Raw genomic sequence first — 22929 nt, 5'->3', positions numbered from 1 at the left:
AAGGGAAGCTTCTTCCACATTAAATATTACTTTATAAATAGGATTGCTGTCCTGTTCCATATCCCCAAACTTTTTTTTAAAAAAGGAAATCTCTTTGGGAGATATGACTAAATTACTCAAATTAAAGCTATTTTTAGTTTGTTCTCTCACTATCATTTTTGTCCTCAAGCATTTAATTTGGAGTGGACTACCAATGATAGCTGTAGGTCAGACTTCCTCAATCTGCGGCCTCTAATCTGCGGTCTCCATGGGACTACAAAACCCATCACTCTGATTGAAGCTGGTTTAAAAGTTGGGAGCTTATACTAAAGTTTCACTATCTAGTGCAGTGATGGCTAACCTTTTCTGGACTGACCAAGTGCCCAAAGTGTGCACATGCCTGCCCAAACCCCCCCAAATGCAATCCGTGCACAGCCCTTACACATGCGCCTTGCTCCCGCACATGCGCCTTGCTCCCACACATGCGCGAGTAACTCCTCACATCCACCCCGCCCCCTGCATATGCGCATGCGCACGTGCCCTTGTACACCCACTCATGCCCATGTGTCCCTCGCATGCACCCCACCTCCCCCTGCACTTGTGGCAGAGCCTAAATGACCAGCTGGCCGGTGGGAGGCGCACACACATGCACGGCAGAGCTAAACTGGGGCAAAGGCTCCGTTAGACTTTTTAGTCACATGATGATGATGATGATGATGATGATGATGATGACGACGATGATGAAACACAACTGAAATCATTTAAACAGACAGTAAATGCAAGGATGGAACTTTTCCTGTAAGTGAACTTAAAACATTCCCTCTTAAACTTGGGCTTTTCTTAAAAGTACAGAGAGGAAAGAAAATTTGACTCAGTGTTCTTCACCCCATTTAGCTGGTCAAACTAAACTGGGTGAAGGCATTTTCTTTCAGTGCTTTTAATTTTTTACCTTTTTGAATATATCAGTAAAAGTTTTCAGTTTAAATGCAGTAATATACCAGGCAATTGTTTTGCAACAAAATAACTGTTTTAAAATTATGTTTATAAAAGCTGTAGGTGACAAGACTTATTTTTAAGGAGGCATTCCTATTTCCTTTCATAGAAAGGAATCTTTTTTAAAAAATAATATTGTTTCTTTAAAGCAGGAGGTTTTTCTGGAACCCTGTCAGCTGGCTTTTTTGCTTGAAAAATATCATTTCTAATTGATACATCAAATATTTAACTGATAATCCTTTTAAGGAAAAATATGAAGTAACATGATATTAACCACATTTTATCCTTTTATTATAGCCATACTGTTCACGGATTGTGGAGTTGTAATCCAGTGTGTTCAGGCAGCCTTGGCTGAGGGAAAGCTGCTTTAAAATAACCCTATTTCTTTACCTCTGCGCAGGAAGACAATCACAGCTACTATTTATCCCGAATTTATGGTCCCGAAGAGATGCAAGCTAAGGAACTTTGGGTCGAGGTGGCTGAAGCCAACAGGAGCCAAGTAAAAATCCATGGAATCCTGTCCAATACACACAGACAAGCTTCGGTGAGCCATCCTTTCTCCTAATCCTGCCAATCCACCAGCATTTATGTTGACTTACTTTGACTTACTTTTTTAACTTTTGGTATCTGAACTCTGTAAGTACATTTTGTTTTTCAAGCCCTATTTCTCTTTCTGCTAGTACAGAATAAGCCTAGAACTGTGATGGCGAATCTACACGTGCCACAGGTGGCACACAGCAGCCTCTCTGTGGGCACGTGAGCCGTCACCCCAGTTCAGCTCTGCCGTGCATGTATGCGCCCCTCTCTCCAGCCAGCTGGTCATCGGGTCTCTGCTGCACATGCGTGGGGACGAGGGGCATGCAGGGGAACTGCGCGTACATGCACAGGGGCAGGTCATGTGCAGAGGGGCCACATGTGCATGCATGGAGCGGGGCACATGTGCTGGGCCCGCACATGCATTACATTTGGGGGGTTTGGGCGCGCACAGGCGCTTTGGGCACTAAGTCCAGAAAAGGTTAGCCATCACTGGCCTAGCGGGACAAGCAAGAAAATGGATAGTAAAACAAAATCAGAGAAGAGCCTGACTAGAGAATAAATTTTATGTGTAATTACAACATCTTGGCCATGTTGTAATCCAGTGGTGATTTTAAAAAGTCAGTATTAGGAAGCTAACTCATCTTCATTGCAACTGGAGAGGTAGTAATGAGTATTTGTGGGAGCAAAAGAAACATAAGGATTTGATTTACACATTCATTAAGCTATAAAGTGGTTTGATTTTGGTTTAGCCAACCATTGTGATTTGTAAGTCATAATTTATGACTTTATGTGAATCCAGTCAATTATATCGTTGATTGATGGTTGACTATTGTTCAAGAATTAAATAAATCATGTATATACTTGAATCCAGTCAGTCTTATGGTATGGTATTTGTTAAATACTCACAAATTTATTATGTTTTAAGTTTCTTGGATGAAATCCATTAAAAAAATTCAGTTTGTTGAACTTCTCAGTGTCAGAAGACTCTGTTCTTTAAATGTTAGATTTAGCATGAGGAAAAGTATTTATTATTTTGCTAGTTACGATTATTCTTCAGTGTTATTTTCAGGGGTCTGGAGATGTGGCCAGCAAATTAATACCAGAACATCATCTTATCTTAACTTTTGCAACAACATAAAGCAGTTATTTTTATAAAATTATGTAATTATGTAAAAATAAGATGCCTCAGAGCTCAAAAACCTTAAACACAGATTTCCTGAACTCCGGGAGGGCTGCAAATAAAACAAAATTATATGTAGCTTGTTGTAACTACAGCATTAATATTGAGCAATTGGTTTGAAATTAATGTTAAACTGACATTGTGATTTTAACTTTTTTTATCCAAATGCTATAGAATTATTCCACTTTTGAATTTTTGTCTAGATATACTATGCTACAAATCTCAATACTGCCACATTGGGAACAAAAAAAAGACATATAAACATCAGATAGACAGATATATATCTATATATGTTTTCTCCTTCACTAACCTTAAAATAAAGCAAAGTTGTCTGAAGAGAATCTGAAAAAAAAATAAGATGGGTCACAATAGTGTCATTGATGCTCTGTCTATTTTTCATATGTGTTGTTTTATGTCCACATTTTGCAGATCCTCCTGAGGTAAAGCCTGTTTTGAGTCACACTTATTTTTAAGGGCATGTTCATGTTCAGTCAATATAGAAACTACCGTATGTATGATTGAGTTGTTCGGTTGATGGTATCAGTTGGTTTTATCTTAGCTTCTCTGTTTGTTACTCATTGAATTTTATGATATTTTTCTTTTGTTTTTTATTCTCAGGAAACCACCTAGAATCATATGTTTGAGATGCTCAGTCATATAATGAATGAAATAAATACCACTGCCATCTTCCAAAATGTATTTATTTATTTAAAAGTGGTTTCCCTAATTAATTTTCTTTGGGTCTAATTCTACTTACGTTTTTCAAGATTAATCAAGGCCAGCTAAGTGTTGGGACATGATATTTTGTACGCTGTCACTGGGTTTTAATTGATTTCTCTTCTCTCCCCCCTTCTCTCTCTCTCATGTGCATGTTTGTCCGTGTGTGTGTGTGTGTGTGTGTGTGTGTGTGTGTGTTTACATTCCTTATTATAGGGCAGAGGAAGCAAACTTCTCTAGCTCATCACTGTCAAATGACACCATTAGTTCATTCCCTCATCTGTTGCTAAAGCTGTTGGCCAGCAAAAATGTCATTTTACAAATATATAACATTTTGCATATAAAATCATCAGTTCTGGAATTAATATTCAGCCCAAAGGTTAGTAAGAGATCTATTTTCCAGTCAGAAGTTTTGAAATCTACAACTTCTACACTGTAAAAACATATGGACTACAAATCTTGATCAGGGCAAAGCAATATATACAATTTATATAGACTTCTGTAAAGCCTTTAACTCAGTGGTATAAGTATTATAAGTAACTGTGTTCTCTTTGCCAATGATGTTAAACTATTTAACACTACCATCAATGCTGCTACCCTTCAAAAAGACTTTGTGTCAGAATGGTAAAAAATTGCAGCTCCAAATCTCAACCAATAAGTGCTCTGTCTTACACATTGGCAAAAAGAATCAGAACATAAAATACAAGCTAGGTGGACATGACCTTGTAGATGACCCTCACTCTGTCAAGGACCTTGGAGTACTCATCTCAAATGATCTAAGTGCCAAAGTCCACTGTAACAACATTGCGAAAAAGGCATTAAGGGTTGTAAACCTAATGTTGCGTAGCTTCTTCTCCAGTAAGATTACACTACTAACCAGAGCATACAAAACATTTGCTAGACCAATTCTCCACAGCTCATCTGTCTGGAACCCACACTGCATATCAGACATTAATACAATTGAGCGTGTTCAGAAATATTTCACAGGAAGAGTCCTCCACTCCTCTGCTTGCAAGAAAATACCTTATGCCACCAGACTTGAAATTCTGGGTTTAGAAAATTTAGAACTACGCCACCTTCGGCATGACCTGAGCATAGCTCATAAAATCATCTGCTACAATGTCCTTCCTGTCAATGACTACTTCAGCTTCAACCACAACAATATACAAGCACACAATAGATTCAAACTGAAGTGAACTGCTCCAGTCTCGATTGCAGAAAATATGACTTCAGTAACAAAGTTGTTGGTGCCTGGAATGGACTACCAGACTTCGTGGTCTCATCCCAAAATCCCCAAAACTTTAACCTAAGACTGTCTACTGTTGACCTCATCCCATTCCTAAGAGGTCTGTAAGGGGTGTGCATAAGAGCACCCACGTGCCTACCGTCCCTGTCCTAATGTTCCCTTTAGTTATATTCATTTTATGTATTCAATTCATGCTTATACTTATATATATTATTTAATATGTATTTGACAAAATAAATAAATAAATAAATAAAATGCAGCCATTTTGAAGAGACAAGGCTGTATATTGCTCTGCTCTAATTTTTCCCATCAACATTTCAGAGATACAATTTTTTTTTATAAGGGGAAGATGTAGCAACAGCTATTCTAAACTTGATAAAAGGCTGGCTCTATTGTATAACCATGTGAGGTTCTTTCCAAATTTATGGATTTATAAAAATCTATACCAAGAAATATGTGTTGCTCACTATTTCATCTTCAAGGAAATGCTAGGCTTCATCGCAGAAAAAAATATGTAAAAGAATCTGGTAGCATTTCAGAAGGCTGAGGAGTCTGTGCACTGCCACATGTAGTGGATCACACTTTGATCACACTTTCTCTATGAAAGATAATGAAAGTATAAAATTATGCCAAGATATTTATTGAGAATCAAATTACCCTCTTTTCTTTGTATGAATTTGCCTTCCTCTCTTTCACCCAAAACAAAGACCTGTGAGTATAAACCTAATTAACATTTTCTGCTCATCTTAAAGCATTAAGAAATAAGGGTAATAATTCACCCAAGACAACTCTCATCTCTAATGCTGTTTTCCTCATTATTCTTCTACAGAGAGTCATCTTATCCTTTGATTTCCCTTTCTATGGCCATTACTTGCGGCAGGTCACCATAGCAACAGGAGGTGAGCATCTTTGGTTATTACACTGGTCATAAGAGTTGCTGTTTTTCTGCAAAAAGCTTATAAGATATGGGGAGTTAGCTGCAGCACGTATTTTGGAAGCAGGGTTGAACACAAGGTTTAGACTGTGGTTCTCAAATGATTACAGCTGCTTGACCTGACTGAGCCTGTGGGCTTTTAACTGAAGTCACTTAGTGGAGGCGTGAGATTGAGAAGAGCAGGTTCATGTTTGCTCCAACCACTATATTGTTGCTGAGCAACAGGCCCAGGTGCTAATTCCATCTTTCCTAAAAGAGAAGGGACACCAATGTGATTTTGTGAAGTGATCATCCTATTATATTCATGTTTGCCTTAGCCTACACTTCTTCCTCACTATCATCAATGTCATCTTCTTCTAAAAGACTGAGGTGATGTACATCATTTTCTTCCATTTCCCACCCATCATTTCATCCTCAAGACAACCTTGTGATGTGACTTGTGCTCATAGGTCATAATTAGCCCCAGCTGCATGGTGGACTGAATCCTTGAAATACTTCTCGGCCTGCCAGAGAATTTGAACAGATGTCCAAATCTGGATTGTTCTGAATCAGCTCCTTCAACTGTTAGGCTAATTATGAAGCCTACATGAGTTCAATTGGTGGCAATGTCATCAAGGTACTGGCAGCTATAAAGTTTATCCTGGGCAAAGAAACAGTATGTTTATATGAATTCCCATCATATTTATCTTGCTGGGAATCAGATAGTACTTGGTATCATATGATTGGGATAGCAACAACAGCCACAGTATTAGTCTGATTCCCCAAATGGAACCTGTAGCAGTTGATAGAGGTCTGCAAAATTTGGATCCAAAGCAAGCAAAAATGCTTCTGATCTGGTATAGGCACCTATCAGTGTTTCTTAAAGAAGCAAAAACCAAAAAGATCAGAGACTGGTCTTGCAGAATAGGAGCCACAGTGGCACAGTGGTTAGGGTGCAGTACTGGAGGCTACTTCTGCTGACTGCAGAATTTGGCAGTTCAAATCTCAGCAGGCTCAAGGTTGACTCAGCCTTTCATCCTTCCGAGGTGGGTAAAATAAGGACCCAGATTGTTGGGGGCAATAGGCTGATTCTGTAAACCACTTAAAAGAGGGCGGTAAAGCACTGTAAAGCAGTATATACGTGCTATAAGTGCTATTGCTATAGGGTTGAGAATAACATGCTTGCATAAAGGAGGTGTTTAGGAGGCAAAATGAGTACAGCAAGGGATCCAAAGATGATTTTTTCCCACCTTTTGACCATATTGGTGCAAATCTTGGGTTAATCTATTCATCTGAGCTACCATTTGGTTCTAATACTGGAATAATCTGGTCAATAGCCACTGGGTTCATTCTGGATGCTTAAGCAATGGGTTTTTTTCCTGTAATGATAGGAGTAGTAGACAGAAAGCTGTCAGGCTCCCCCACCAGAACCTGGCACAAAATCACAGATTTTGGAATACTTCTCAGCTTAGTTCAGCTCATCTGATAAATCTGACAGAAGTCCCACAGAGATGGCTCAGCTAGTTAAGAATTTTTATTGCAGACAAAAATGAAGGTACTTTATAAAGGTTCGCTGACCAAGTAAGATCATGCCAGAAGTCCTGCCCTTCAATGATACCCAGAAGGGGTAGGGTAAGAAATTGCCTACAAGCTCTAGAGATGCTTAAGCACTGAGATAAGCTTCCATGGGTGGAACAAAGAGGGTGAGGAAAATAATAGAATAGAATAGAATTTTTATTGGCCAAGTGTGATTGGACACACAAGGAATTTGTCTTGGTGCATATGCTCTCAGTGTACATAAAAGAAAAGATACCTTCATCAAGGGGCCGGTTTAGCTCTGCCTGGTAAGGCCTGGTAAGGCCTGTTATTAAGAACACAAAGCCTGCAATTACTGCAGGTTCGAGCCCGGCCCAAGGTTGACTCAGCCTTCCATCCTTTATAAGGTAGGTAAAATGAGGACCCAGATTGTTGGGGGGGCAATAAGTTGACTTTGTAAATATATACAAATAGAATGAGACTATTGCCCTATACATTGTAAGCCGCCCTGAGTCTTCGGAGAAGGGCGGGGTATAAATGTAAACAAAAAAAAAAAAAAAAGGTACAACATTTACAACACAATTGATGGTCAATATATCAATATAAATCATAAGGATTGCCAGCAACAAGTTATAGTCATACAGTCATAAATGGAAAGAGATTGGTGATGGGAACTATGGGAAGATTAATAGTAGTGCAGATTCAGTAAATAGTTTGACAAAAGTGTTGTGATGTCTACATGTGATTTGAATCTGACATTGAAACACAAATGAAAAAGTTAGTATTGTGATATTGCAATGCACATTTTGCCATGTTTGCACCACTGCAATTTGTATTGGATGCCTAGTGATAAAGTGCTGAAAAGCAGAATTTTCAGTGTTTCACATCTTTCCTTCACAGCCTAAGATATTTTATTGGTGCCATAAAAACATGTCTTGAAGTAAAATAAACTTTTTATCAGCTACTGAATGGAGAATGAAAGAGGGACTCTATTTTATCCTTCACCTCAGAAAGTGAAATAGTTTGGATTTCTTTGAAGAGCCCGTGAACGCAGCATTCCCAGAGATGGAGGAGGACTAAGTCACATTTGCCTCCCCTGTGCAATTACTTTAAAATCAACATAAATTATTTTGAAATTTTATTCTTGACCTGCCTGCTTTATTCTGGTCTGATACCATTTCTGATTTCTATCATTCAGCTAATTTGCTTCTGGGGACATCTGCAATTTATTTCTGACATTTCTACTTTTTCTCATTTTGTGTGAAATCACCACAATGATCAAGCCTAGCTTCAAAGATTAGGGCAGTTTTTCTCTTGTGAGAACTAATAACCCACCCTTACCTTTAGACAGAGTGATTTTTGGAGAATTAAAAGGACAGTCAACCATTAGCTTTCTATAATTCTTATAATTTTTACTGTGAAGCAGTGAAAGCAGACGAGGTATCTCACATAACCAACTATCTGGATCAGACATTGGTACTTTGCTCCTTGACTTGGGAGAGGAAACAGAGGACGATTGCAGAACCATAATCCAACCCACTGGTGAACATAACATTGGGGAAGACTGATCTAAATGGATCAATCACTCATTCCTCATAGCAATATGGATGGAGATGGGGATTGTGGGAGCTGCAATCCAATATATCTAAAACACATCAACTTGGAGATTGCTAGTATAAATCACTTTGTTTTCCTGTTTCTGCAACATCCTTGTGAGGTTAGGATGAAAAATGGAGACCAATGATCAAAGATTAAACCAGTATCTCCCTTCTCTTATGCATTGAAATATATTAACTCTGAGATTTGTAGGAATCAAAAGGCACTGGAACTATGGATTATACTCAACATTTTCAAAAAGCACCGATGAAGTTACCTGACTTTGAATATGATGTGCTCTTCCCAACTGCTCTTTTGGCAGGTTTTATTTTCATGGGCGATGTCATTCATCGAATGCTGACAGCTACACAGTATATTGCCCCTCTGATGGCAAACTTCAATCCTGGCTATTCACGCAACTCCACTGTCAAATATTTTGACAACGGTGAGCTCTTATGATATTTTTCTCCTCTGTAATCTTCCCAGGACTAGATCACCACTTCTATCCCACATCCACGCAAACTTACCCACTGCTACTTATGCTGGACTGGATATTTATTCTGCAAAATGAAATTCAAACTCCAGGAAGTCTCACCCCCACCCTCCATCTTCTTCCCTCTATATATCTTTGGATGCTTTTATTTTATTTCATTTTTCATGGTCAGGATTTATTTATTGGGGAGTGATAATGGAGGATAGCTGGAGTCAGGCTAATTAGCGATTTTGTTCTTGGCTGATGACTGACTCATAAAAACCGTTTTATGATCATCTGTGCTGTTGTAGCAGATAGGTTTGATTTACATCTCTGGGTTTTTTTAGAAAGAGGCAAAATTATAAAATTAGGAGCAATCAGTAGGTATGTGGTGGGGGGGGCCGCGATAAGTGCAGGTCAATTATCTTTGCTAGTGCCCAGAATCAGAGTGTATCTGCCTGTGATATGGTTGAGTGCCTGGAACGATAGTTACCAGGGTTACCACTTAGTCTGAATTGATGTTTTTATAAAGTATTTGCAGTGCAGTTTTCTTCCCACCTACAGTACTTTATATTTGGTTGATTAAGAGGGCCTGCAGAAGCAGATTGTTCAAATCAATGAGGATTTTTTTCAATGGGACTTTTTCACCGATTACTTAATGGCCTGTTGGTTACTCATTATTAAAAACATATTGTACATGCTTAGAAGCACATTTCAACAAGTGAGAAGAAAACTATTTCCTTTTTTAGTAAAAATATCCCCGATATTTTCTGTTCATGCTCAAGTAGAAGGACAAGGAATGGGTTTGGGAAAGGCTCTTCCACTACATAGATTGGTCAGATCTATTCCTTCCTGGATTTTATGAATCGTAGTAAACTGTTCAAGTTTTTAGTTCCCATTCTGGTGCTTCATTTCTTTTGCCCTTCTACTTCCAAAGGAACCATGTTTGTTGTCCAGTGGGATCAAGTTTATCTAGAAGGGAAAGAAGACAAAGGCTGTTTCATCTTCCAGGCAGCTTTGTACAAGAGTGGCAGAATTGTCTTTGGTTACAAGGAGGTGAGTGTATGCAGTCTAGTGTAGAAAAGATGAGTTTCTCAAATGTCCATCAAGGTCCTGGCCATCTAGAATAATGAGATGTCAAAGACTGGCAGAAATGGACTGGTTTTTCTGGACTTTCCTTAACTGTCATTTCTATGCCTTCTCCTCTTTTCTGACTCCAGATTCCCATGTCAGTGCTTGAAATTAGTTCTACACAACATCCTGTCAAAGCTGGTCTTTCAGATGCTTTTATGATCCTTAACTCTTCCCCTGGTAAGTCTGGCAGACTATGAGTGGAGGGGGAAAGGAATGGGGTAACGGAAAACAGAAGTATAGTGCATATACTAATTTGTTCCTGACAAATTATCAGGCTCTTATCTTCTATGATGCAAAATTCTTGTTAAAAGTATGAACATTTGGGACTGTTATATGACCTACAAAACAGAATGAGAGCACAGACAAAGAAAACACATACTTAACCATTTCCTTGACTAAAAATGCCTTCCTAACAAAAAAAACAATACTGTTAAAATTTCTACCTGATAGGATTGCCTTCTCTTTCAATAAGTTTGCTTTATTGCTTTACTGCTTTATTGCTAGAAAAATACTGACAAAGTATCAGTTGGTTTCATATGATATGGTAATTAATCGTGGATTACCTTTACGTAATTACCACACATTGTATTTACAATACACATTACGATTACAACACAATAAACAATAATTCCATGATATGTAAACCAAAATGAACTAGCATGTCAAATGGTCCAGACCATCACATTATACCATAGAATGGTTTGTTTGTTCATCTTAGCATATTTTGTGAACTAGCCATCATAATTTGTTAATCATGATTCAGTGTTTAATATTTTACATATGATTTGCTTGCCTTTGGCTTAGAATGTTATGGAAGAGTAGCCTCTATATTTTGTAAACCACTGTTTACAGCATATGTCACATTAATTTAATAGGCTGAAGTCCTATTAAATTAAATTAATTAAATTAAATTTTGAGCTGAAGTCCAATCTTCCCCATACTGATATCATTCGAACATATGAGTTCAATGTATCTGGAGAAGATTAGGTTGAAGAAGGAAAACACTTCTTCCATACAGGAAAGGATTTCTTCTTCTGCTTGAAATATCTCAGAGCCACCTGCCTTTATTAGTTCATTTCATTATTGAACCACCATTATTCACTATTGCAATTTCCACCATGTAAGCCCATTCAACCACTTGCATCTCATTTTCGGCAGAAAGCCTGCTTAAGGCGGTGTATATTGATTTCCAAGCTACAGCATGATGAAGAAGAAAAACAAAACCTTTGATTGCAACAAAACGACATCCATCAGCTACAAGACCACTCAACTGACAGTTTTAGTTAAAAGCTAACTTAAAGAACAGCCCATTTAAAAGGAATATAAATAGTGATTACCAATAAACCAGAATTGCTGAAAATTCTTGCTTATTGTTCATGAGCAGGAATTGTTTCTGTGTTCCTAATTTGTGAAGACATTGACATGTTAAATTCTGGGAATGGATGACGTGGAAAGTTGCTTGCTTCCTTGTTGGTTTCTAGTTGGTTTAGCTGCCTCAGCTGGCAGGGACAATTGGGCAGCACACAATGGACAAAGAACACAGTTCTCAGCAATTCTTATTTATAATTATATTCAAATACAGAGCCACAGAGAAAGCCAGAGGAACTTTCCAAACGATATAATTCCACAGTGAAATAGTTCTGCTGCTGTTACCATTAATGACCAACAAATATTGAATATTTGTTCAATATTCAGAAACCAGTCTGTGAGATAGCTTAGGTTTTAGGAAATGTAAAACTCTCTAGGTATTTTTGACTCTTCAAGTAGTCTTTGACTTACAACCACAATTGAGCCCAAAATGTATGCTGCTAACTGGAACAGTTGTTTAATGAGCTTTGCCCCATTTTTATTTTATTTTTGTATTTATTTATTTGTCACAATAATATATATAAGCATCACACATGACCTTTCTTGTCATGTTGTTAAATGAATCACTGCAGTTGTCTGGCTTTCCATTGACTTCACTTGTCAGAAAGTCGCAAAAGTTAATCACATGATCCTGGAACACTACAACCATTATAAATATGAGTCAGTTACCAAACATATGAATTTTGATCATGTGACCATAGGGATATTGCAGTAGTCACATGTGAAAAATGCCACATTTTTCAGTGCCATTGTAACTCAAATGATTGCTGAATGAACTGTTGTAAATTGAGGAATACTTGTAGAGTGGGATTACAGTTTAAAAAATTCCTGGTACCAAAATTCCTGTCCTTTATTCAAGCATTGACTTGTGTGGCTCCTTCTGACAACTAGCAGGTAGCTCAATACATCTCATAAAGTCCTTGGTGTTCTCTGATCTTGGTTGTTTGTTTAATGTGAGCTACAGATATTCTCTTCTATTAATTTCATCTTAATATTTAATTATGCAAAATTTGGTGGAAATCTGTGATATGGCCACATCCTGTAAGAGACAGTGTGGAATCCTGATCTAATTTAATATTCCTCCCTAATTATTTTAGAATCTCACCATCGGACCATATATGAATACCACAGAGTGGAACTGGATACTAGCAAGATCACTAGTGCATCAGCTGTGGAATTTTTGCCTCTACCCAGTAAGTTCTCACACCAAATTGCATTGACTTGCTTTTTCTAGGCACTGTTTATTGCACAAGCAGAAAGTAATCATGAACACAATCATGGAAAACTGGTGGCCCGTGGGCCAGATGGGCAGGCCACACCCACCCCAACTCTGTGAAGGGAAAAATGTTGCAATACATCACATAACAGCAATGTGATGTTGAGAGTTTGACATCTGTGATGTACAAGCTTGGGATGGGTGGGTGGGTGGGTGGGTGGAAGGAAGGAAGGAAGGAAGGAAGGAAGGAAGGAAGGAAGGAAGGAAGGAAGGAAGGAAGGAAAAAAATTAAAATATAAGAGGAACGTTTTGGAAAAAATCTTGCAATGTTTCCTTATAGTTACAATATTAGCACATTAAGTGAAGTAAACAGATTAAACAATTTTTTACAAGGATAAATATTTTGGCTATGACAACTCTGGATACACACCCAAAAAAATCTTGCTGGGTACATGTTATGTTTTACAACATTACTTGCAAATTTCTTACATACCAGGGTAGAAGTCAAATTTCCCCTACGTTTCTAATATGTGCTTACGTCTGGTTTTTTTGTACTCTGTGACAAATATGAACATAATGATGTTATTTTCATGGAAGCTGAGCCCTATTTTTACAGAAGCTTATGGACTTTTGAGATTAATAAAAGTTTGCATGGACGATAGCCCTAACTCTTCTCAGTTACGGACATTAATATCATTGAATGATTTTCTGTTTGAAAAGATGCTGCATGTCAACCTTCAGCAAGGTTCAAAGAGAAAGAGTTTCAAAACTGGAATGCAAACTGAACAGTTTAACCGGTATCTTTTTGCCTCTGGTTAAAAAAAGAAACAAGGCAGCAATTTCTCCCCTCCCTTTCTTTGCTGAATCAGGCAGCCTTTGATTGGTGGAGGCTTTTTTTTTAAAAGAGCTGTAGAGAAAGGTAAATTTTAGACTCTGGATCAAATGATAGGTCTTCGGCTAGCAATATATTTCTTTTGCATTTCAATATTGCAAGCCCCCTTCACCACGCCTGGGCTTTTTCCTGCTCCTTTCATTGGGTGCTCGCCTGGGCACGTGTCTCAGAGCTTGACCTGAGAGCACTTGGAGCTGAGAAAAAGCCTCTTCAACATCTCATGCACATTCTCTTCTTTGGCGAAAAAGGTAGAAGAGATTGGCAGGCATTATAATAGACTAAAATAAAATCCAGAATCCAACCGTAACTGAAAAGAAATGGGTGGTCAACCAGCAGTATAAAATCATAATTAAAGTATTTTCTGCATGATTATAAATACTTTTCTCTATAAAACGGGGGGGGGTGTGTGTGTTAAAATTACTGTCAAATACAGTAAAAGGCTCTTGACTCCAATTTTCTTTTGATATTATTACTATAAAATAAAATGGATTGATTATCTACAAAACAGATATCAGATTAAGAAATATCAGATTGCCTTTGAATAATTAGAAAGTTATTTTATGTAATGGGGAGGGGGTTGGGAGATGAAAAGCTTTGGATGTGGTTATTTGGATTGGAAGGGAAAATTTTATTCTATGCTTGGTTTATGTATAACAATACCTTGTGATTGACCCGGGAAGCCAGGGGGGGGGGAGGGAGGGGGGAAGGGGTGTTTTTTTTTTGGGAGGGAGGGGAGAAAAAAGGGGAAAATGTTTTTGTTTTTTAAAACTCTTTCAATAAAAAAAATAATAAAAAAATAAAAAATAGCATTTTGAATCCTAAACAGATAATATCAAATGTTTTTACTGAACTAATTCAATACAAATTTGGGGTTCAAAATATATAGACAGGATTGGTTAAGTTGCAATTATCAACTAAACATTATGCTTCTTCCACTCACTGCTAGCTTTACTCCTTAACCATAACCCTTGTTTTTGCAATCCTGCAATTCTGTGCAGGGCTGAGTCCAGCAACTAGTATTCTGAGTGTCCTTTAGTGAGCTGTCCCATGTCAGCCAGTGGAGGGCACCCAAAGCTAGAAAAAAAACAGGCACTCTGTCTCCATCTTTGCCTTCTGTTTCCCCATATTTTTTGCAAGAAGGCAAGACAATTTTAGAAGACAAGTCATTGGCAGTACCTTTCCAGCAGGGAAAACTAGGAGAAAGGAGAAGAAAATAACAAAAATAGAAAGCCAGATGAGGTGAGAATTCCCACAATCTTCCAGAGGAAACATTTATTTATCAAAGTTATACAATTCATCTGATTATCTTGAAGTCCTATAAATCAGGGGTCCCCAACCTTTTGGACCTCAGGGACCACCAAGTTCATAATTTTAAATCCCACAGACCACTAATACAAATCCAGTGCGCCGCTTGCTGAAGCACCTGGACTCCCAGTGATGGGATGGGGTCCTTCAGACACTCTCCCTCCTCTCTCTTTCTTTCTCTCTCTCTCTCTCCTCTCTCCCTCCCTCTCTCTCTCTCCCCTCTCTCTTCTCTCTCTCACACTCTTTCTCATTTTCTTTCTCTCTCCCACCTCTCTCTCACTCATTCTCTCTCTCTTTCTCTCTCTCTTTCAATCTGTCTCTTTCTCTCTCTTGTTTACTTTCATTCTCTCTCTCTTTCTCTCTCTGTCTCTTTCTCTCTTTCATTCTGTCTCCTCTCTTTCTCTCTCTCCCTTTTTTTCATTTTCTCTCTCATTTTTTCTTTCATTGTCTTTCTCTTTCTTTCCCTCTTTCTCTCTCCACCTCTCCCCTCTTTCTCGCTTTCTCCCACTTTCTCTCATTCTCTCTCTCTCCCCCCCTCTTTTCCCCTCTCTCCCACTCATTCTCTCGCATATTCCCTCTCTTGTCTCTTTCTTTCTCTCTCTCTCATTCTCTCTTTCATTCTGTCTCTTTCTTGCTTTCTCTTTCATTTTCTGTCTCTCTCTCATTCTCTCTCCCTCTTCTCTCTCTCTCTCTCTTTCATTCTGTCTCCTTCTCTCTCTCTTTTTCTCTCCCCCCTCTCTTTCTCTCTCATTCTGTCTCCCCCCCACCATTCTCTTTCTCTCTGTCATCTCATGGGCCAGCCAGTGTCTTGGGGCTGAGAGGAAGTCAAGCATCTCCCTGAGAGACCGAGGTGCATGGACCACAACAAGGGCTGGTGAGATCCAGCAAGAAACTAAGCTTTGCTCCCGCTCTGCAATATGGAGCGAATCTCCATCCCCCCCTCCCCTTCCCTTGCCATGCGAGGAATGACTGGGAAGGGAGGGCGAGGGGCAGGGACAGCCACTGGTGGGTTTGGCTGCCAGGAAGGTACAGCAGGGGGAAGAAACAGCCTGGGGTTCCCGCCACCCGTTGCTTCAGCCCACCTGCACCGCCACCCCTCTTTGCACCATTATCTCATTCCAGCCAGCAAGGGCTGCGCTGCAAAGTTGCAAGTTGCACAAACCTCCCTCTATGGCTATGATTTCCAGCCCCACCATTAGCTGCCTGGCCAGTCCCATATTCCAGAGCTCTAGTCACAGGGCTGGCCATTGCTCATCCTGGAGCAGCTCCTCCACCTGGGTGTGCCGCGGAGTACCAAAATTTTCTCATGGACCACCAATGGTCCGCAGACCACCGGTTGGTGACCACTGCTATAAACCATGTTTGGCAACTTTAAGATGTGTGGACTTCAGTTCCCAGAATTCCACAGTGAGCATGCTAGTTGGGGAATTCTGGCAATTGAAATCCATTTTAAAGTTTAACAGATTTAACAGATTAACAGAGTTGGAAGGAACCTTGTAGGTCATCTAATCCAACCCTCCCACCCAAGCAGGAAACCCTACACCATTTCTGACAGATCGTAGTCCAGTTTCTTCCGGTGGTGAAGCTCCCACAACTTCCAAAGGCAAGCTGTTTCATTGGTTGATTGCTCTCACTGTTAGAAAATTTCTCCTTATTTCCAGGCTGAATCTCTCCTTGTTCAGTTTCCATCCATTATTCCTTGTCTGGCCTTCAGGTGCTTTGGAAAATAGCTTGACTCCCCACCTCTCTGCGGCAACGCCTCAAATATTAGGACACTGCTATCATGTCTCCCTGGTCTTTCTCTTCACTAGACTAGCCATGCTGCCAAGTTTGAAAAATACTGATATAAACTAAACCAATTAATTAAGGTTAAGAAAACTGTCTTTCCAACATATATGGAAGTCCTGTAGCAGGGTTAGCGAACCTTTCCAGCATGAGGGAGAGTGCAGGGAAGTGCTGAAAACCAGAAGAATAGTTTTGTTTTGTTTTTTAATTGCATTTATATCCCACCCTTCTCCAAAGACTCAGGGCGGCTTACACTGTGTTAAGCAATAGTCTTCATTCTATTTGTATATTTATATACAAAGTCAACTTATTGCCCCCAACAATCTGGGTCCTCATTTTACCTACCTTATAAAGGATGGAAGGCTGAGTCAACCTTGGGCCTGGTGGGACTAGAACCTGCAGTAATTGCAGGCAGTTGCTGTTAATAACAGACTGCATTAGCAGTCTGAGCCACAGAGGCTGAGCACAGAGTTTAGCTTCCTGTTTCCAACGTGCACAGCACATGCACGGCAGTCATCTGGTCTTCCAGTTTCTGGCATGCATGCACACGCGAAGACCAGCTATATGTGCCCTGGAAACGGGAAGCTTAGCCTCCCAGTCACTCATGTGCACCGGGAAGCTACTCTTCCAGTTAATGGTGTTCCCACACACTCGAAGACCAGCTGGCTGGCATGCATACACACACCAGAAACTGGAAGAACAATGGGCGACGGCTGGTGTGCCCAGAGAGATGGCTCTGTGTGCCACTTCTGGGACACATGCCACAGGTTCACCATCACTGTCCTATAGCAACTTGAGGATGCATAAAAGTAGTTTAGATCTCAGATTATTCCTTGATGCTTATATATATGTAAAAATTGGATATGAAATCAATTAGCAGCTATCAAGTCTTCATTGGAGAGTTGTCTTGGCTACTTATAGTGTAATGATTTTTTTCATCAGTATTAAAAGAGAAATAGTCACACTCTGTAAAGAATTGTTTAGCTTATTCAGATTTTACCACATTTAGTAATGAAAATATCACTACCAGAAAGACTTCAGGTGACTAGCTCTATATTTAGAGAAGGACATGAAAAGAACATCATATTTATTATGTATTCAGTTGCAAGTGATTCCAAGTTCTTGCAAATTCTTTTATAACGTGTCAAGAATATAAAATGTAGGACTTAATTTAAAACAAAAAAGATTTACTTGTAAGATAGAAAACAATGCAGCCTTTCCAATTTCTCTGGAATTCTGGGGTTCATCCTGGGACAAGCGCTAGCAGGAGCTGAGCCATTTTTAGAGCAAAAAAATATTACAGAATAACTTGTATATTTCCAAACTCCTCACAGCTCCTAAGGAATTTTCAGCAACAGCATATTATCAACTGACAGGGTCAGAATATAGTCCACTGTGTGATTTTCTGTTCCAAAAGCAACTGATGCAACAAAGAAAAGAAAAATAACCTGATCTCTTTATTTTAAATGAATACTATGATGATGAGAGCATACTGAAGTGGAATATAATGACCCTGAGCTAGTTTCATCTTGAGGACATGAAGTAACAGTTCTATAGTCTCAGTCTGCCTTCCTCAAGTTGGGGGGGGGACAAGAATAGAAGAATAGAAAGAATACCTTCCAAGCCAGCTTTAGAAAGAAAAGATTGGAACATTCTTTATTCACTACATCTTTTCATTTATAGCTTGTCTCCAGCTTCACAACTGTGAAGCCTGTATGACATCTGGCCTAAATTTCAACTGTAGTTGGTGCCATGTTCTGCAGAGGTAAGTCTTTTAAATCCAAGGGGAGATCTACATTCACTTCTCAAAGAAGTTAATATTGTCTGGCTCTTGTCATGAAATTTAACTTGTAGAATTTTTGTAGTCTTCAACAGTTTCATATAGATGGGTATCTTTTGATATCTAGACTTACTAGTCTTAAGTCTCCACATCCCACTCAAGTTTTGTGACGGTAGGAGTCCTCGTACTCCAAAATATTAAAAAAATGTGTTGACTCGAACTTTTTTTACATAATCACTAAATCTCTGGGTTCCCCCCCCCCCAGCTCAGGTCCAGGAATTATTAAGCAGTGCCCTCAATTATCTAAAATTTGTCACTTGTTATAGAGTTAGAAATATAAGATCAGTCTCTTTCGTGTGTGAGACACTGTGGCGATGCAATTTTTCTGAAACTCAATTGCTGTTTATTGGACACATGCCACCATAAAAAAATATTGATCCTGTATATGCTGTGTTTAAAATGTTTACGATGCCCACGACAAAACAAAATCTTGCAATTATGATGGAAGTAGGAAATGTTGCAAAGAATAAACTGCATACGTGGGCTTGGGTGCTGTATACTCCTTTACATTTGGGTACTTTTAAAACATTTCAATGTCCAGAAATCCCACATCTCCACTGAAGAGCTAAGCAATTATTGCTGTAGCCTGCCTATATGTATAACTTGCTTTCTTTAGTCCCCTTCATTGTGTTGCTTTTCCAGCTCCAGCTTTACATGTCACTCACAGACATGACTTATCCTCTCATCTATCCATAGAGGAAATCATTCATATCCAGAAGTTAACATATATTTGAAATATATTTTGCTTGGCAGAATGCTAGACCTCCAGCTAGAACCGGTAGCAAAAAATCGCAGGTGGGCCTGCCTGCCTGCCCTGGCTGTATGCTGTCCTATTTAGGCACGTTTTCGAGGAGAAGTGCATGCGTGGAAGGCATGTGTGTGAGCAAAGTGCATTCATGGAAGGCTGGGTGCATCCGTGGAGGTGGCATGTGTGAGTGAAGTAAGCACGCATGCCACATTTTCAGTGCTGGGCGAACCAGTAGGTAAATTATGTGAATCCCACCTCTGTAGACCTCCCCAAAACTCTATAGCAGCAGAAAAAGCCAGGGGAGATGGGGGTTTATGGGAAGGCCTACAGTACATTGAGGTAAAATAACAGCAAAATTACAGCCTGGTGAATGTGTCCTGTGAATCAACAGTGACATAGAAGTCATAAAGTTGGGGAGAAATACTTGTGCAGTCAAATGATCAACTTCAAGGCTCCTATTCAAATAAATAAATAAATTCAAATAAATAAATAAATATTCTCTCTTAAAGCAGAATTGTACATACCAGATATGCTTTGGAAGAAGAGCTGCATTTTGAGAGTCTCTTTCTCTGCGGAGTGAGGCCTTCAACAACTGTCCTATTTCATTTTTTATTTGGAAAATCTATATTGCCACCTATTTGCTCACGGCAACTCAAAGCGGCTTACAGGAAATAAAAACACAATAGAAAAGAAATAAAATTAAAAAGTACAAATAATAAAATAAGCCGTCCCCCCACCCTTACCCTGCAACAACACACACTCATATCAGCCATTTAAAGGGCTCTGTCCTTCTCTGGCAGAATCACATCTTCAGGACCTTCCGAAAGAGTGTCGGGGGGGGAGGGGGCAGTCTAATTTCCAGAGGGATGATAATAAATGTAAGATAAATATAACAAAAGCACTAATGCATTTGTGCAACAAATTAAACATGTCATTTTTTCTGGTAGTAAATGCAACATCTTTCTAAAACAGTATTTTCCATCAACTTTTTAGCTAGTTTAGTAGGGTGCCTTGTTCATATATGGTCCCGACTAATATACCTGATAAAGTAGATACACTTTTGTTATGCACTCTGAGAAATGAGGAATTCTATGACTAATTACTTCTGTCAGCCAACAGTTTGAACACACGTAAAAAAAATGCAATTAGAGAAATAGGGGCCACCTTTGGTGGGAAGGTAACAGCGTTCCGTGCGACTTTGGCGTTTAGTCATGCCAGCCACATGACCACAGAGATGTCTTTAGACAGCGCTGGCTCTTCGGTTTTGAAACAGAGATGAGCACCGCCCCCTAGAGTCAGGAAGGACTAGCACATATGTGCTAAGGGAACCTTTACCGTTACCTTTTTATAATTAACTAAAACAAGAGATCCGTTAGATTTATACATATCCATGTGTAAACTTTAACTTGAATTCCAAGAAAAATTCAAGAAGATTCCAGAAAAAAGTATACTTTTTTTGAAGCATTCAGAAATGAAGATGGAAATGATGAATCCTATCAATACCCACATCTGCTACGGGATACTTCCCAGCATGCTCAACAGGCTGCCTAAAATTGTGCAGTTGCAAGGCAACAGCTGATTGCTCTGCAGACATCAGAAATGAGGTTCTTTTCTCCCTGGTCACCTTTGTATCAGGAACAATCCACATGTGAACATGTAACTCATGACCTTTGAGTGAGTTGGGAGAGACTGGTTTTCTGCCACATCTTTTGCCTCCCAAGCTCCTCAGAACAACAGTAAATCACAGTCTAATGAATATGCAGGAGGAATAGGCTGGGTTTGGGCTCCATTGGAAATCACAACCCCATTGGTTGTGGTGGGGCAGGAATCATGATGTGCTGCTCTTGAGGTAGACCCAAGAATCCAAATTAGTTAAGGGAACATTTACATGCTTTGAACCCAGCTGCACTGGAATGGAATCCCTAGTTCCTTAAAGAAATCCCTTTTTGTTGTGTTTGTTATATTTATTTGGTGTCCATGTGTCTGGTGCACTAAACCCAGCTGGGAATTCTGATGATAAGATCATACTTCAGAAAATCACTTGGCCCTCCCACATAGATTGGACCAGATGGTCCTAGGGATTTCCTCTGTTAGCACAATATGCAGAGGACGGAGACTCCAAATTCTTGCTCTGATGCCAACATTGTTATTACGAAGGCCTGGCAACTATAGCTTGGTACAGACATGCCAGCAGGCCTTTTTAGCAAAAAGTTTACAGCCTCTTCAGGAAGCTATAGTTTTAGAGGCGTGAGGGAGGGGAAGCCTCAAGAATTTGGGGGAGAGGATGTAAGGCAGGGGGGGATAATTCGGATAAAGTGGCTGCAGTTTTTCATAAAATAACTTCATAAAGTCTTAATTTTGGCACTTTGATGTATATTTCTTGAAGTTAAGCCCCTCATGTCTGGATCTTTCAAAAGTCTCCCGTACCTAACTGAAAACATTACGAATCTTAGTCTATGCAGTGGTGGTATAATTCCTCATGAGAAATAGAGTGCTTTTATATGCTTTCTTCCTGCGTTACACTTGCATTTGTTTTCCATGTGTACAAGCAGCCCATATGCAGCAAAGTGGAAGCGTGCAAGAAAATGCTACCTAGAGGTTTGGCTCACATAGTTAGTTAAACTGAGATTAACAGTACACAGGTGTTCCTTGCATATAATATACTACATTCCCACAATACACTGAACAATAAACAACTCTACTTTAGCTTAGTGTAGCTATAGCCACAAAAGGACACAAAGAATATCTTACTATTTCCTAGATAACTTAGGAAAAACATTCCCAGTAAAAACATCATCTAACAAGCACCACCATATCATTTTTTTTTTAAGTATCAGCTCTTATGCTTTCTTTTTCTGCAGGTGCTCCAGTGGCCTTGACCGATACCGTGAAGAATGGCTGGAATACGGTTGCGGCCAAGAAGTAATGGTTATAAAAAGTTGTAAAAAGATAAAATATTCAGTTCTGCTTAATGTTCACCAATGGGCAAGTCTGCATTCCCAATGTTCCCACTGTCCACACAAAAAATGATTCACACGCATCTTTATTTTTATCAAACCCGAAATGTTGAGAACAAGTTTCAGAAAACACTTTCCTTATCCCCACTCCTCACTAAAGGGAAACAGAAGAAATTGAAAAAAAAAGAAATAGATGCTTTGCATAGAATTTGTACCCTCATCAAGAGAAAATATAAATTTGTTATGTTCATGTTTAGCTTCCTTTCTTGAGAGAGTGAAGCAAAACATATCAAGTCAGCAGTTCCTTATAGGACTTAAAATATATTGAAATTCAGAAGCTAAAAAACAGATGAAACAAGAGTTCCCTTTAGTGGATTAATTCCTGCCTCCAAATAGCAGAACAATATTATACCCACCCAAATACCAGATTCAGAGAAGTTCCTGCAGCTGAGCCAAGGTTGTAAAGATAGGTGGTGGCATGGAATCATACAGGGCAGACATTAATTGAAAAGAAT

The 22929-nt window shown here is 39.2% G+C and overlaps 1 protein-coding gene across 2 annotated transcripts in view; it reads left to right on the top strand.

The window, feature by feature from the left end:
- Window positions 1–22929, top strand: part of PLXDC1 (plexin domain containing 1) — a 102160-nt gene that overhangs the window by 64240 nt on the left and 14991 nt on the right. For both annotated transcript variants that reach the window (XM_058180804.1, XM_058180803.1), the window contains exons 3-10: window positions 1373–1516; window positions 5482–5551; window positions 9020–9142; window positions 10107–10225; window positions 10390–10480; window positions 12769–12864; window positions 18553–18634; window positions 22319–22379. In XM_058180804.1, coding sequence (XP_058036787.1) covers window positions 1373–1516; window positions 5482–5551; window positions 9020–9142; window positions 10107–10225; window positions 10390–10480; window positions 12769–12864; window positions 18553–18634; window positions 22319–22379 — 786 coding nt within the window. The remainder of the gene's footprint in view (window positions 1–1372; window positions 1517–5481; window positions 5552–9019; window positions 9143–10106; window positions 10226–10389; window positions 10481–12768; window positions 12865–18552; window positions 18635–22318; window positions 22380–22929) is intronic.

This window comes from Ahaetulla prasina, chromosome 4, assembly GCF_028640845.1.
Source record: "Ahaetulla prasina isolate Xishuangbanna chromosome 4, ASM2864084v1, whole genome shotgun sequence".
In the NCBI taxonomy this organism is placed as follows: domain Eukaryota; kingdom Metazoa; phylum Chordata; class Lepidosauria; order Squamata; family Colubridae; genus Ahaetulla; species Ahaetulla prasina.
This window is presented reverse-complemented; position numbering and strand designations above follow the sequence as displayed.